The sequence below is a fragment of the Cavenderia fasciculata genome, assembly GCF_000203815.1.
Source record: "Cavenderia fasciculata unplaced genomic scaffold Scf_Dfasci-F-a-25c12.r2-5, whole genome shotgun sequence".
Taxonomy (NCBI): Eukaryota; Evosea; class Eumycetozoa; order Acytosteliales; family Cavenderiaceae; genus Cavenderia; species Cavenderia fasciculata.
In genome coordinates this window covers 470,116-485,753 of record NW_004457729.1, presented here as the reverse complement: position 1 = coordinate 485,753, position 15,638 = coordinate 470,116, and the positions used below count along the sequence as shown (strand labels likewise).

Sequence of the window (15,638 nt, the reverse complement as noted above, 5' to 3'; positions counted from 1 at the left end):
ATTGTTTATATACATTTCTTTTCTTTATTCTTTTTTGTTTTTAGACAAGATAGAAAACATTTGAATGACCAGATTGATTGATAGCTTGAGCAGGCCATCTGTATGGATTGGTTGGTTGAGCTACCATTTCATCCCAAACCTTTTTCTTTGATTCTCCTTTCATAAAGAATAATTTGTTACGAGAGCTAGTTAAAAAGTTTAGATTGGTAGTGATACGATCAAAGATGGCAAAGCGAGTGGTAGTGGTATGGTAGACGAGGTCGGTTGGAAGATCGATATGTTTGTCTGGTGTACTATCCATTTGTGGAAAGATCGAGGCAATATGACCATCCTCACCCATACCAAGAATAGATAGATCGGGTGCACCATCAGACTTGGTTTGAACAAGTTGTGAGAGATCACTTTTATACTTGTTGATACATTCTGGTAGTGCGAGTGATGTATCTGGTGTGGTAAAGTGTTTGTCGATCAGTCCGCTGACGGGTGTAGAGTCTGCAAAGATGGTGTGACGCACCAAATGATAGAGTGAATCAGGTGACTCCTTGCCAATGTATCTCTCATCGACACTGTAAAAGAATACTCTAGTCCAATCGATAGTCTGATTCTTTTCACTAGGTACAGTCAATGCTGCATAGATTGCCTTTGGTGATGTACCACCACTCAAACCAATCACGGCATTACCTCTTACAGCAATTGCATTCTTGATGATATCGTATATGAATTCACAAGATCCTTCAATAAACTCTTTTTCATTTGTAAATTGATGTAATTTATATTGTTGCGACATTATTTAATATATTAACTAATACAATGTATGTGCAAGTGTTTATAAAAAAAAGTGTTGGACTGTGAATATTTATTTTTTTTGCCTCAGAATCTATTTATTTGTAGAAATATGTTTCTCTATGTTCTTCTTTATTTTTAATTATTCCTTTACCAATCGATACTTTTTAAAAATAATAATATATAATTATATAATTATTTTATTTGGATTGCTCTTTTATTCTTTATTTATTTACCGAAATTCCTTAGTTTATTTTGAATGTTTTTGTTAAATCTATCATTTGCTCTTTTCTTTTTGTAGTAGAGAATAGAGGCAACTGTGATAGCGATAGCACCAACGACACCAAGAGATACACCAACAGCTATCTTCCATGCGTTACTTGATGAATCACATCCTTGATCATGACTCTTGTCGATTAAGAGTGGTGTAAAATCAGGATCCAACACACATTGCTGGCATTGAGGTAATCTGATACCAATCATTGCAACTGCTTGTTCACTATTATCCAACAATGGTGTGAATGATACCAATTCAGTTTTAGAGTATACTACTCTTCCATCTGAAAGTGCAAAGTCAATGAATCTACCACTGAATTGTATATTATCACGAACAACTCTGAGATATTGGAGTGATGACATTGAGTCAAATGAGAGTGTTCCAATCTCGGTTTCTTGACAATTGAATTGTATTGATTGATTATTATTTACGATCGATGTAAATATCAATCTTAGTGTCGCAACATTTGAACTAAATTGCCATCCACTCACATTCACTGCCAATTTGATAGAGTTGGGATTGATTTGAAGTATCTGATCTCCAAATTGCACATCTCTTGCAAATGATGCAAATGATATGGTTGATGTTACTTGAAGTGATTGGAATGGGTTGAATTCATTGTTGAATGATAAAGTGGAAGAAGTAGTATTGAGTTGATAGTTGGCAATTGTGATTAAATTATTTGTTGATACATTGACATTCCATGAATAATCATCAATATTCAATTGATTCAACACATTGTCATCAATATCCAATTCTTGAATTGATTTAAACTCAAATTGGAAATCAATTCCATCAATATCAAATGATACAGTTGGTGATGTTGAATTGGCAATAATCGTTGTATTTATAACTTGTAAAAATTTAAATAAATTAATAAATAATTAATTAAATAAATAATACTAAATAAAGTTAACTTTACATACATTTTGTAAAACAATTATCAATTGGATTATAATCAGTGTTACATTGACATTTTCCATTTGTATCACATTTACCATTTCCATAACAATTAAATGTCAATCTTGAACATTTTTGTTGTGATGTTTCATTTTCTTCACCACTACCAGGTTCACCGCTACTATTACCATTGTTGGGATCGATATTATTACGAATAATATTTAACACAGTCATATTGAAAAGTGGATTATTATCACTAATAACTTGAACCGATGATAATCCAAAAGGTGCTGCTGTTGAAAGTGTACATTTGATAAATGATGTTGATATATTGCTTGGTGTACATGTTATCGAGTTGTTTAGAGTTATTGTTGCCGATAATGGTGATGATGGTCCGAAATCTCCATAAAGTGTAACACGTGATGTATCATTTGAATCATATTCTCCTGCACTAACACGTGGATAACCTAAATTAAATTAAAATAAAATAATTAGTAAAAGTAGTATTATTATTTCCAACCCCTAATATTTAATTGACATACTCTTTTGACAATCTTGATAAAAGTTTTGTTGTTTACATAAACAAGTACCATCGATTTGACATTGTCCGTTTCCATGACAATAATTTGTTGTTTGTTGACAGTTTTCTTGTTTGGAATTAAATGGTATATATTTCAATTCAGTGAATCCGTTAATGTTGACAAGAACACTTGTGTTTACATAGACACCAGTATCTCCAATTGCAATCGCACATACTATAGCAGTGGAATCTTGATACAAAACAGCACAATCTGTTTCTTTTGAAGTTCCAACCCCAATAGTCACGGCTATATGTTCGATGACATCTCCGAAATATCCTTTGATTGTGATATTGGTTCCAGGTGAAGCTATGAGAGTGGAGTTGAATATTTTTGGAAATACTTGAGTAAATGTTGCGATATGGGAAAGATTGTAGTGTCCGTTTCCAATGAAAACAGGAGTAGGCCCAGACTGCATTGGTGGCATTAAACATGAAACAAAGGATTCGTTTAAACTAGTCAGGTTACAGTCGATATTGTGTATTTTGACGATTGGTGTAAAGTATGTGTTGTACTTGGACAAAACCATAGAGACTTGAACCTGAGAGGCTAATTGCACGAATTCAGCCATTTCGGCATGGACCCAACCTTCAACAAGTGTAACATTTACCAATACATCCTCGCCGGTGGTTTGTAAAGTGAGTGTATAATTTACGGGTGGACCCAATTGATCGTAAACTTCAAATTTGGTAATCACCATTAACTTGTTTGGCACGATGGCTCTTACATCTACGCCATTACCCCAACCTACAAGCTGCCCAGTTACAGTTACAACACCCATTCTAGTTACAAGCATACTTGCATTTTCAATTGATGGTTCTGTGTAATAAAATAAAAATAAATATATAAATAAATGGTTAATTTAAAATACTACCTAATAAAACATACGACATGTAAATCCCAATGGCTTTGTTAATGAGGTTGACAATATATAAAGGTCTTCACCGTAACACCAAAAACAGTCTGGTACAGAGGTAATACTAGTTCCTACGATTGCAAGTCGATTATTACAAAAACTATCGGGGACTGTACCAGTGACGAGATTGCTATCCAAAGATAATTTCATATTGTTTGTATTGACAAAGGGTGTAACAAAATCAATCGCTCCTGTAATTGGATTATTCAAAAAGGATAACTCTCGTAAAATTGATGATGGTGGTAATACAACATTTGGTATTGATGTATATTGATTATTATCTAGTTTCCTAAAAAGAAAAATAAACAAAAAAAAAAAGACAATGAATTTAATTCATAAATTTAGCGATTCAGTTGATTTTAGTAATACATACAATTCTAACAAATTTGGTGGAAATGATTGTATTGGATAGATAGTATGGAGATTACCATATCCATAAGTACTATAGAAATAATTAAATTAAGGAATTGATTGATTGATTGATTGTCAGCGATGAAATAAAAAATAATTATAATTCGATAGATAGATAGATACATACTAGTAAGCTAGACGGTAATAGGATGAACTCACAGGTGGATTAAGAGTAGTATTTGCTACAGCATTTAAAAAGGTAATTCTGGATGGATCCAGTAAATTAATATCGCAAGTTGCTACAAGACCCATGGGTCCCATGTTTGATTTACAACCTCTAAATATGATATGATATATATTATATGTTAGTTATCCAAAGGTGTTGAAATATTTTACAAATGTCGTATATTAGTATGTTTACGTACACGGATCCAAGAGGAATGTCAGTTGTTAAATGAACTTCATTTCCATTACTACTAAAAAAAATGGAACTTTAGGTAAAAAAAAAGATAAAGATGGCCAATACAATTAATTTAAATTTAAATTATAAATTGATAATATTATTAATAATAATATTATTATTACTGGATAAACATACAATGTATCTAAAACAGGTAGATTTTGTTTTGAAAGGAAAAAGGTATCGTTGTTTGGTGAATAGACATTACTGATGGTATTTAGTTTTGGGTAGACACTATCTGGAGCAAATTGTGGAAACTTTGTCCACAAGGGTGCGTCGATAGATACATATTCCAGTACTGGTAAATTGAGAAAGAATGTATCAAACGATGTGAGTGATCCAAGAGTCATCTGCAGTATAGTGAGTTCTGGCATATTGCTACCAAATCCCGATGACAATGTCGTTGTATAGTCGTAATAAATATCTATCTGTTTGAGCACTGGAAAAGTGTTACCCATAAACATGGCCACTATGTCTATCGATTGATTTCTCGGTTGCACCCTCAATCGAATGTTTGTCAAGTTTGGGAAAGTGAATGATGTCAACGTGTAATCTGGTTCACCTGCATCAATCTCTAGTGTAGATGCAATTTCACTAGTTTAAAAAAGAAAGATCGTTAAGTTATTATTCATATTAAGTGATAGGTATATTATTTATCTTGAGAGTGATTACATACATTTCAGTTATATGTGTGATCCCATCGATTGCATCTGTTGCACATTTGAAGGATACTATATCTATTCCTGTAACTTGATTACATAGTAATTGATCTTGTGAACTAACCAACTTGAACTGTTTAATTAAAAAGATTGCAGAGTTTACTATAAGCGTATAAAGAATAACAATGAGATATAATATTATATTAGTGTGTGTTTTTATTTATTTATCATCACGATCATACATTCATCGAGTGGCAGTAATGCATCAACCCTAATATTAATAAAAACTAATAATAATTTTTTATCGTGAAGGTACATTATTATTATTATTAATATTTTCTGTTTGTCTATATCTATCCTATCTATCAATCTATCTATCTATCTTTTGTTGAACGAATAAAGGTAGGGGAACATCCCATCATATAATATTGTAGATATTCAAGTGTAGGATATTTCGATCGGTAAAATATCTGTGATATATAAAATATCTGTGATACGAATCGGTCGAGAAAGTAATGCGTGCTACAGAAAGTAAATGGGTTATATGTTTATATTATTAATAATGTATTTTATTAACATACATTTATTTTATTTATTTATTTATCGATATTCTTTAGTTTGTTTTCAATGCTTTGGTTAAATCTACCAGCAGCTATTTTCTTTTTATACAATATGATTGTTGTAGTTGCAATGGCAATAGCACCAACGACACCAACAGATACACCAACACCTATTCTCCATGCTTTACTCGATGATGAATCACATCCTTGATCATGACTCTTGTCGATTAAGAGTGGTGTGAAATCAGGATCCAACACACATTGCTGGCATTGAGGTAATCTGATACCAATCATTGCTAGTGATTCATCGTCATTAACTGGTGTGAATGATACCAATTCAGTTTTAGAGTATACTACTCTTCCGTCTGAAAGTGCAAAGTCAATGAATCTACCATTGAATTGAAGATCATCTTTGACAACTTTGAGGTATTGTAGTGATGACAACGAGTCATACACTGTTGGCTCGATTTCATTCTCTTTGCAGTTGAATTCGACTGATTGGTTGGTGTTGATGATTGATGTAAATATTATTCTGAGTGTTGCAACATTTGAACTGTATTGCCATCCACTCACATTCACTGCCAATTTGATAGAGTTGGGATTGATTTGAAGTATCTGATCTCCGAATTGCACATCTCTTGCAAATGATGCAAATGATATGGTTGATGTTACTTGAAGTGATTGGAATGGGTTGAATTCATTGTTGAATGATAAAGTGGAAGAAGTAGTGTTGAGTTGATAGTTGGCAATTGTGATTAAATTATTTGTTGATACATTGACATTCCATGAATAATCATCAATATTCAATTGATTCAACACATTGTCATCAATATCCAATTCTTGAATTGATTTAAACTCAAATTGGAAATCAATTCCATCAATATCAAATGATACAGTTGGTGATGTTGAATTGGCAATAATCGTTGTATTTATAACTTGTAAAAATTTAATAAATTAATAAATAATTAATTAAATAAATAATACTAAATAAAGTTAACTTTACATACATTTTGTAAAACAATTATCAATTGGATTATAATCAGTGTTACATTGACATTTTCCATTTGTATCACATTTACCATTTCCATAACAATTAAATGTCAATCTTGAACATTTTTGTTGTGATGTTTCATTTTCTTCACCACTACCACTACCAGGTTCACCGCTACTATTACCATTGTTGGGATCAATATTATTCATACGAATAATATTTGGTACTGTTGTATTAAATCCATTGATTGTTATTTGAACTGATGATAATCCCAATGGTGCTGCTGTTGAAAGTGTACATTTGATAAATGATGTTGATATATTGCTTGATGTACATGTTATCGAGTTGTTTAGAGTTATTGTTGCCGATAATGGTGATAATGGTCCGAAATCACCATAAAGTGTAACACGTGATGTATCATTTGAATCATATTCTCCTGCATTGATAATTGGATAACCTTAAATTAAATTAAATTTAAATAAAATAAATGAGTAAAAGTATAATTATTATTATTATCTCCTTAATTTGCATATGTACATACTCTTTTGACAATTTTGATAAAAGTTTTGTTGTTTACATAAACAAGTACCGTCTATTTGACATTGTCCATTTCCATGACAATAATTTGTTGTTATTATACAAATTTCTTGTGCAGAAAGGAATGTTGTATTTATCAAATCAGTGAATCCGTTAATGTTGACAAGAACACTGGTATTTCCATAGACACCAGTATCTCCAATTGCAATTGCACATACTATTCTAAAATAGTCATGGTACAAAACTGCACAATCTGTTTCTTGTGAAGTTCCAGCGCCGAAAAGTACGGCTATATGTTGGGTTGCATTTCCATAGTTTCCAAAGATTGTGATATTGGTTCCAGGTGAAGCTCTCTGAGTGACCCTGAATAGTATTGGGAATGTTTGTATAAATTGTGCGATATGGGACCTAGAGTAGTGTCCGTTTCCAATGACAACTGGGGTAGGCCCAGACTGCATTGGTGGCATTAAACAGCCAATCAAGGTTTCGTTGTAAATAGTAATGGTACAGTCGATATCGTGTATTCTGACGATCGGTGTGAAATACGTGTTGTATTTAATCATATTCATTGTGACGTACACCTGAGAGGCCAATTGAAAGAATTGGGCCATGTTGTTCCGGATAGAACCTTCAACAAGTGTAACATTTGCCAATACATCGGCACCCTCTCTTTGTAAAGTGAGTGTATAATTTACGGGTGGACCCAATTGATTGTAAACCTCCATTTTGGTAATCTCCATTATTTTGTTTGGTACGATGGCCTTTACATCTTCGCCATTACCCCAACCTACAAACTGTCCAACTGCAGTTACAACACCCATATTAGTTACAAGCATACTTGCATTTACAAATGATGGTTCTGTCAGTAAAATAAAAATAAATATAAATAAACCGGTTCATTTAACCATTTAAAAATGTTACTAAAATATGTTATAAAACATACGACATGTAAATCCTGGTGGCTTTGGCAGGGTGGTAATAAGTGAATAGGTTTGACTGTAGCACCAAAAACAGTCTGGTACGGCCGCGATACTAGTCCCAACAATGTCAAGTCGATTATTACAAAAACTATCGGGGACTGTACCAGTGACGAGACTACTATCCAACACTAATTTCATATTGTTTGTATTGACAAAGGGTCCAACATAATCAATTGTTCCTGTAATTGGATTATTCAGAAAGTTTATCTCTTTTACAGATGCTGGTAATACAATATCTGGTATTGATGTATATAGATTTTGCGAAAATGATCTATAAAAAAAAAAAAAATAAAATAAAAATTTATAAAATAAATAAATAAATTGTTTTGATTGATTTTAAAAAAAATACATACAATGTTGACATCTTTGGAGGAAATGTTTGTATAGGATAAAAATCCTTAAACTTACCATATTGATAAGAACTATAGATAGAATAAATTAATTAAATTAATGAAAGAAAAATAAATTAATAAATAAATATATTGAAAATAAATATTTTAGAAAGATACATACAAGTGAGTTAGTTCGGGATAGGGAGATGATGCACTCACAGGTGGATTAATAGTAGTATTTGATACAGCATACAAAATGGTAGTTTTAGATGTATCCAGTAAATTAATATCACAAGTTGCTACAACATCACCACCAAGAGACACACAACCTCTAAATATGATATGATATGGTATATGTTAGTTATATATATATATATATAGTGTATAATACTTCTGTATAGGTACATACGCGGATCCAAGAGGAAGATCAGTTTTAAAATGAACTTCATTTCCATTACTTACATAAAACAAACTATAATTTAATAAAATTTAAAATGGTCAGAAATATTTCTATATATTAATTAATGATAATAATAGTATTATTATTATTAAACATACAGTGCTCTTAAAATAGGGAAATGTTGTTTTGGAATGAAGAAGGTATCGTTATTTGGCGAATAGACAATGTTCAAGGTAGCTAGTTTTGGGTAGACACTATCTGGAGCAAATTTTGGAAACTTTGTCAACGAGGTGATGAAGATGGATGCATAATTCAACTTGGGACCACTGAGAAAGAATGTATCAAACGATGTGAGTGATCCAAGTCTCAACTGCAGTGTAGTGAGTTCTGGCATATTGGTACTAAATTCTGGTGCCAATGACGTTGTATAGTCTGACACTATGTATAAATCTTTGAGCACTGGATAAGTGTTACTACCCATAAACATGGTCAATATGTCTATCGATTGATTTCTAGGTCCCGCAGTAACTTGAATGTTTGTCAAGTTTGGGAAAGTGAATGATGTCAACGTGTAATCTGGTTCACCTGCATCGAAATTTGGTGATATTGGAATCATACTTTAAAAAGAACAATATTGTTAGGTAGGTTATTATGTGCACATTAATGAATGATGGGTAGGTATGATATTGTTTTTATCTGATAAGAGTGATTACATACATTTCAGTTACATGTGTAATCCCGTCGATTACATCTGTTGCACATTTAAATGCTACAGTCCCAGTAGTAACTTGATTACATAGTGATTGATCTTGATTATTAGTCAACTTGAACTGTTTAATTAAAAAGATTGCAGAGTTTACTATATATATAAATGTACATAAAGAATAACAATAAAACAATGAGATAATATTAGTGTGTGTTTGTGTGTGTGTATGTTTGTATTTATTTATTTATCGCGATCATCATACATTCATCGAGTTGTAGTGTTGCATCGACTCTAATAATTTTATTAAAAATCGATAAAAATAAAATGAAAAAGAATACTCTCTCCAAGTGAAGGTACATTATTATTATTATTATTATTATATATCTGTTTGTCTATCTATATATATATATCGATGTTTGTAATGAATGGTGTGTGGATGAAGTGAACACAACGTACTATGGAGATTCTAAGCAACATTCTTCGCGTTGTGGAATATCTGATCGACCTAAACAACACTAGATATTCCATGGATTCTATTTATCCGCATCGGAGATCATTTTTTGATATTTATTTTTTTATTCTATCCTGGTTGGTTTTTTGGTTCTTTTTAACACATGATCATCTTTGACTTTGAGGTATTGTCTACATACACTGTTGTTTTTAATAACAAATTATTATGGTTGATCTAAAGTTGAAACTCACCCACTCTTTCTTTTCATAGTTGAAACCAACTGAATGAATGAATCCCTTTTTTTTTGATTGGGTTTTCCAGTCTTGATCAACTTGGGTTCAAGATGAATTATTTGTTTTTTTATTTATTTTTTAAGACTTTTGAAAGGACAATATTAAATAAATAGAGCTCTACTGCAATGTATTGTTTTATTATTTATTTATCAACACAACAACATTATTCAATAATTTTAATCTTTAGAAATTAAATGTCTACCAAAACATCAAATCAAAAGGAACCTATAAATGTTTCATCTACAAGTAAACCTACTACCAAAAATATAGATGATGATCAAATTAAAAGTTTAACTCATTTTGGAAAAGAAGGTGTATGTATTTTTTTTTTAATACCCAAAGGTCATGAATACACTTACAAATGAATTTAATAATTATAGAATTTCTTTGTCTTTGAACGTTGTGGAAGTAATATTTGGACTTCAGAAACTTATAATAAAGGAACTGGTCCATATAAAATAATTCAAAAGGCTGATGGAGTATGTATTTATATAAATATAAATATATATATTAGAAGCAATAATATTAATTTAAATGATTAATTGTTTTTTCAAAATAGAATATTATACTATATGATGTAGGTGATGAACAACCTATTTGGATTTCTGAAAGTCATAAACAAGTTTCATTAATGAATGGTCATATGGTATTAGAAGAATATTAAATTAAACTAAATACATTGTATATAATTAATTATTTAATTCTATTTTTTAACCTTAAGGTATAAAAAGAATTAAATAGAATCGAGTTGGTTTTATTATTATTATTATTATTTGTTGTTATTATTATTTTTGTTTTGTTATTATTAATTAATTAATTTAATATGAATCAGAAATAATCTGATGATATGGAAAATGGAAAAAAAATGATTGGGGGGGAGTTGGGGAGTTGATTTTTGTTTGTTTGTTTGTTGGGATATGTTTAACTTTGAATAGTCTGTCTCTTTTACTACTATTACTAGCTACTAATATTACTTTTTTAGAGTAAATCCTTTCTTGTTATCATACCAACAATTTGATTAAAAACATTTACTACTACTAGATGTCTAAGACCGGCCAATCTAAACAATCTGTATGCCTCTGATAGAGAGCTATAGTTTTTAATTGATACGACGGCAAAGTTCATGTAGGGACGGAGATCGACGAATCTCTCCATGTCTTGCGGAGTGAGACGTTGGGAAATCTCGTGGACTGTGGGTAGACGAGACGCCATTTCCTTGCAAAACTCGGCATAGTCGAGTGGCAGGCGTTCGGCACCTTCGTACGATGTGAAATTGAGAGACTCTTGGGTGGATGTGAAATCGACAAAGATGCGACGTTTCAAAAGGACGAGTAGTTGCGAACGCAGGATGAGCCCGCACAATGTCTTGCCCTCGGTATGTGCCTGCTTTTGAAAGAGGTCGACCTCGCTCTTGGCATAGGTTGAAGATGATTGTCCGCGCTTTGAGACGGAGCGGAGAGGAGGTGAGTCTTGGCCGACGACACCCTGGCTGGCGAGGATGGCCTCAGCGTCGAGATTCATCATGGCCGACAGCTTGTAACTGTTGGTGACGCTGTTTTGGTCGTCGTCGTCGTGCAGTCCGGGGATAAGGACGACTGGGAAGCCGTTGTGGTTGGTGTTAGTGAGCGTCTCCATGATCTTGCGCACAGTGACCACCTCGGGGAAGGTGATGGGTGTGTGACTCATCGCTTCGGCGACGGATAGTCGCGACATTTGCTTGGACGGTTGGGACGCCAGGTAGGGGATGTGCTTGACCTCGAGCAAGTGCTCGTAGATTGCTTGGTTAAAGGCATCGCCTACAAACTTGCTTGTCATGACGACAAAGATGATGGGCAGCAGGTACTGCGTGCCCTCGGTCAGCTCGACCATGATGACGACGAGCGAGATGGTCATACGCAGACTGCCACCCATCATGGCGGCCGACCCCACCAACGCGTAGATTGACGCGTCGACTGGGAAAAGGCGGTTGACGAGCAGGCCAAACAGACGGCCCCATCCGGCGCCAATCAACATCATCGGGATGAAAATGCCAGATGCGACATACAACCCACTCGTAATGACACACAAGATAAAGTAGATGATTGAAAATACAATCAACACGGCCTCGTTAAAGATGCCTTGGTCGCGACTATACAGTAGTTTGAGCGCCTGCTCCGACGTGGTAAACGTGAGTGATGCCAGCGGGTTGAACGAAGTGCTGTCGCAAAAGAACTGCACCGTCTCTACGTCATCGACAATATCGCACACGTCTCCTGTACTCGACTCGACAATATCCGCCAATGGACGACACTTGAATGCAAGTGGGATGAAAAAGCAGAGCAAAGATGTCAACAAGACCACTGCAACCACCTCACCAACACGATACAATTTGCTGAGGCTGGTGAGATACTTTTTACGCAGATAGTTGAGTCGCACGTTGAGATGCACAAACAAGGCACCCAACAATCCACCAACAATACCCATCACGATAAAAGGCACCAATTCCCAGTACGAGTAGAGGTAGTTCTTGCTCACACCAAATGTCAACACACCATAATCATGCACGCTGACCCCAAAACCCTGCAAGAAAAAGTTGGCAACCATCGTCGCAATCAAGCACGAAAAGAATGTTCTCCAAGTCAACTGTCTCGACCAAAACGAACTACCCTCCTCCAATGCAAACAACACTCCACCAATCGGCGCACCAAAAGCTGCTGCTATACCAGCCGCAGCTCCACAACTAATAAAGTCTCTCTTGTCATGATCGTTTTGGAAAAACCATAATTGCTTGATATGAATGCCCAATGTTTTTGATTTAAATTGACTTATTGATGATCCAATCGCTGATCCAATGTGAAACCTAAAAATAGAAAAAAAAAGTAAAAAAAAAAGTAAAAAAATATTAGTATATATAATGTATTGTTTGTTTGATTGTTTGTTTGTTTGTTTGTTTGTTTGTTTGTTTGTTTGTTTGTTTGTTTGTTTGTTTGTTTGTTTGTTTGTTTGTTTGTTTGTTTGTTTGTTTGTTTGATACATGCATTGGTCCTTCTGGTCCCAATACAAGGCAACTCGAGAAAGAGAATATAAGAGAAGCAATCTTTCCAATTAAAGTCTTTAGATTGAATGCCTTTTGAATACGGATACCATTCAAGTAACCTTTTACCTCTGGTAGCCCAGACGACGATGTCAACGGACCGAAAAAGATGACCAATCCACAACTAATCAATGCATACGCCAAGTTAAATGACAAATATATAAAGAATGATATTGATTTACTTGATATATCTAAATTTAAAATAAATTAATATGAGTTTTTTGATCCAAGTTTTTTTTTTTTTTTGCACCCATACATTTTTCAATAGAATCAAATTTTAAATCTTGTAATTTATCAACACTTGCTTTGAGACAATAGACAGCGATACCAACAAATATACCAATTAATGTACAGATGGCCCATTTACCAAAGGTCTTTAGTATCTTTGTTCTCTTTTTAAGTTGTGTTACGTATTTACGTAGCAGAATGTTATCGACATCACAAAAATCCAAACTTTCGATGTGTGCCATCGATTCTTTCTCTTTGGCGGTAAATCGTTTAGCGTGACGACGATGTGTTATATTTATCTCTGCTGGACTATTTCTTCCATTTCTATTATTACTATCATCATCACCACCATCATTACCTTCTTCTTCGAAATCCAATAACAAATAATCTTTTGAATTCTTCATAAACACAGTTTTACTTTTGTAGTAGGGATTGGTTTGATTATTATTATTATTATTATTATTAATTCTATTTAAATCATCGTTGATACTAAACATGTTATTACTGACACCATTTACATCACTGTCATTATTGTTATTATTGTTATTATTGTTATTATTGTTATTGTTGTTGTTGGTGCCAAAACCATCTTCTTGAAATGATGACATTATTTGTTTGTTTGTTCGTGTTGTTGTTGTTGTAAAGTAAGTAACTTTACTCTACTTTACTCTACTTTATACCAACTACTTTTACAAACTAATCTAATGTGTAGTGACAGCTGACACCTCACCTTCTTGAACCTTGAAGTGTAGTGTGGTGAATGGGTACGAGTGATAGATGACGTAAGGGGATAGATAAAGAAAGTTGTAGAATGATGAATGAGGAAGTGTTTCGGAACTGTGTTGTTGTTTTTTGATCAGCAACTGAGATAGGACCTGACTTTTTAAACTAAAAATCTTATGTTATGTCGATATTTCGGGAAGTCGAGATCGGGAGACTTTTTACAGGAAACAACAAACAATAATATTAGATGTGATGAAACAAACGAGGTACATACATAGACTGACTCTACATTCTTGTTAGACAAAAACAAAAAAAGAAAGGAAGGAACAAAGAAAATCAAGAAATTAAATTATTTGCCTGTTTGATTTTTTAGAATAATCGTTGTTGATGACTAAACGTGGAACGTCCCTCCTTTCCTCTGTTTGAAAGTTCTGCAGAACAAGGTCCGTCACTTCTCCGCCAACCGCTTTTTATGATTCCTTTTTTTTTTTAGTCCATTTTCTTAAGAATAAGATTTCTAATACCAGAGGTTTAGTATACTGTTTCTGATCAGAAACAACAACAACCCATCAACTCTACTATAATCTAAATCTCTCAAAACCAAGAACACACAACTTTATCTTTATAATCCCCTCTCTCTCTCTTTTCTTTATTGTATCATAGAAATATGTGTTGACCAAGTATCCATCTAGATATAAGAATTCCCATCAGTATTATTAATATTATTATTATTATTATTTGGGATGAGTTTAGTGCATCTGCTCTCGCAATGAAACTTTTTTTTAAATGGAATTATTATTACTAATATGACTGAATGATGGTGATGATGATGATGAGATGATCTATCTGTTGGACGTAAACAATGAAATGGAATAGCTATAGATGGTATTGACCAATTCTCGTGATGAAGAAAAAAAATACAAGGCAACTCGAGAAAGAGAATATAGGCAATCTTTCCAACCAGAGTCTTTAGATTGAATACCTTTTGAATACGAATACCATTCAAGTAACCTTGTACTTCTGGTAGACCAGACGATGATGTCAATGGATCGAAAAAGATGACCAATCCACAACTAAATATATAAAGAATGATTCTTTCTCAATCTCTCTCTTTTCTCTCTCTATCTCTCTCTCTCTTTTCTTTCACCTCTCTTTATTGTATCATAATATGTGTAACTATGATCAGTACTGATATATAATATAACTATTATTGAGAGAATGAGAGTTTCGTTTGATAACAGCAGATGCAATGAAACTTTTTTTTAAATTTTTTTGTTATTTTTTTTCTTCGTCTTCATCACGAAAATTGATCATCTGAGCCCACCAACTATAAGCAGCAGCTCATACCATCTACTATCGATTCTATTTCATTCCACTTGGTTGATTGATTAACTGTCATTGTTGTTTACGTCCAACAAACATATAGATCATCATCATCAT

The 15,638-nt window shown here is 33.3% G+C and overlaps 6 protein-coding genes across 6 annotated transcripts; 1 reads left to right on the top strand and 5 right to left on the bottom strand.

The window, feature by feature from the left end:
* Positions 1-40: 40 nt before the first annotated feature.
* pgl (6-phosphogluconolactonase) lies at positions 41-787 on the bottom strand (the record flags this gene model as incomplete). Its single annotated transcript, XM_004358451.1, has 1 exon — positions 41-787. The coding sequence occupies one exon, from the start codon at positions 785-787 to the stop codon at positions 41-43; it is 747 nt and encodes a 248-aa protein (XP_004358508.1).
* A 94-nt stretch (positions 788-881) lies between these two features.
* DFA_00518 (uncharacterized protein) lies at positions 882-10,149 on the bottom strand (the record flags this gene model as incomplete). The annotated part of the gene is made up of 22 exons (XM_004358450.1): positions 882-946; positions 1,020-1,913; positions 1,987-2,427; positions 2,503-3,357; positions 3,427-3,743; positions 3,828-3,896; positions 3,993-4,142; positions 4,231-4,281; positions 4,404-4,859; positions 4,942-5,086; positions 5,167-5,195; positions 5,594-6,419; positions 6,492-6,932; positions 7,017-7,871; positions 7,956-8,263; positions 8,346-8,414; positions 8,506-8,655; positions 8,734-8,796; positions 8,883-9,341; positions 9,442-9,583; positions 9,693-9,721; positions 10,133-10,149. The coding sequence occupies 22 exons, from the start codon at positions 10,147-10,149 to the stop codon at positions 882-884; spliced, it is 6,831 nt and encodes a 2,276-aa protein (XP_004358507.1).
* Positions 10,150-10,368: 219 nt separating this feature from the next.
* DFA_00517 (uncharacterized protein) lies at positions 10,369-10,838 on the top strand (the record flags this gene model as incomplete). Its single annotated transcript, XM_004358449.1, has 3 exons — positions 10,369-10,488; positions 10,555-10,653; positions 10,734-10,838. The coding sequence occupies 3 exons, from the start codon at positions 10,369-10,371 to the stop codon at positions 10,836-10,838; spliced, it is 324 nt and encodes a 107-aa protein (XP_004358506.1).
* Positions 10,839-11,152: 314 nt separating this feature from the next.
* Positions 11,153-11,695, bottom strand: DFA_00516 (chloride channel protein; the record flags this gene model as incomplete). The annotated part of the gene is made up of 1 exon (XM_004358448.1): positions 11,153-11,695. One exon carries the CDS (start codon positions 11,693-11,695, stop codon positions 11,153-11,155), a length of 543 nt encoding a protein of 180 aa, XP_004358505.1.
* Positions 11,696-11,792: 97 nt separating this feature from the next.
* On the bottom strand, positions 11,793-14,083 carry DFA_00515 (uncharacterized protein; the record flags this gene model as incomplete). Its single annotated transcript, XM_004358447.1, has 4 exons — positions 11,793-11,952; positions 11,979-13,013; positions 13,192-13,438; positions 13,504-14,083. The coding sequence occupies 4 exons, from the start codon at positions 14,081-14,083 to the stop codon at positions 11,793-11,795; spliced, it is 2,022 nt and encodes a 673-aa protein (XP_004358504.1).
* Positions 14,084-14,847: 764 nt separating this feature from the next.
* DFA_00514 (uncharacterized protein) lies at positions 14,848-15,597 on the bottom strand (the record flags this gene model as incomplete). Its single annotated transcript, XM_004358446.1, has 3 exons — positions 14,848-14,886; positions 15,001-15,271; positions 15,527-15,597. 3 exons carry the CDS (start codon positions 15,595-15,597, stop codon positions 14,848-14,850), a joined length of 381 nt encoding a protein of 126 aa, XP_004358503.1.
* Between the last annotated feature and the right edge of the window lie 41 nt (positions 15,598-15,638).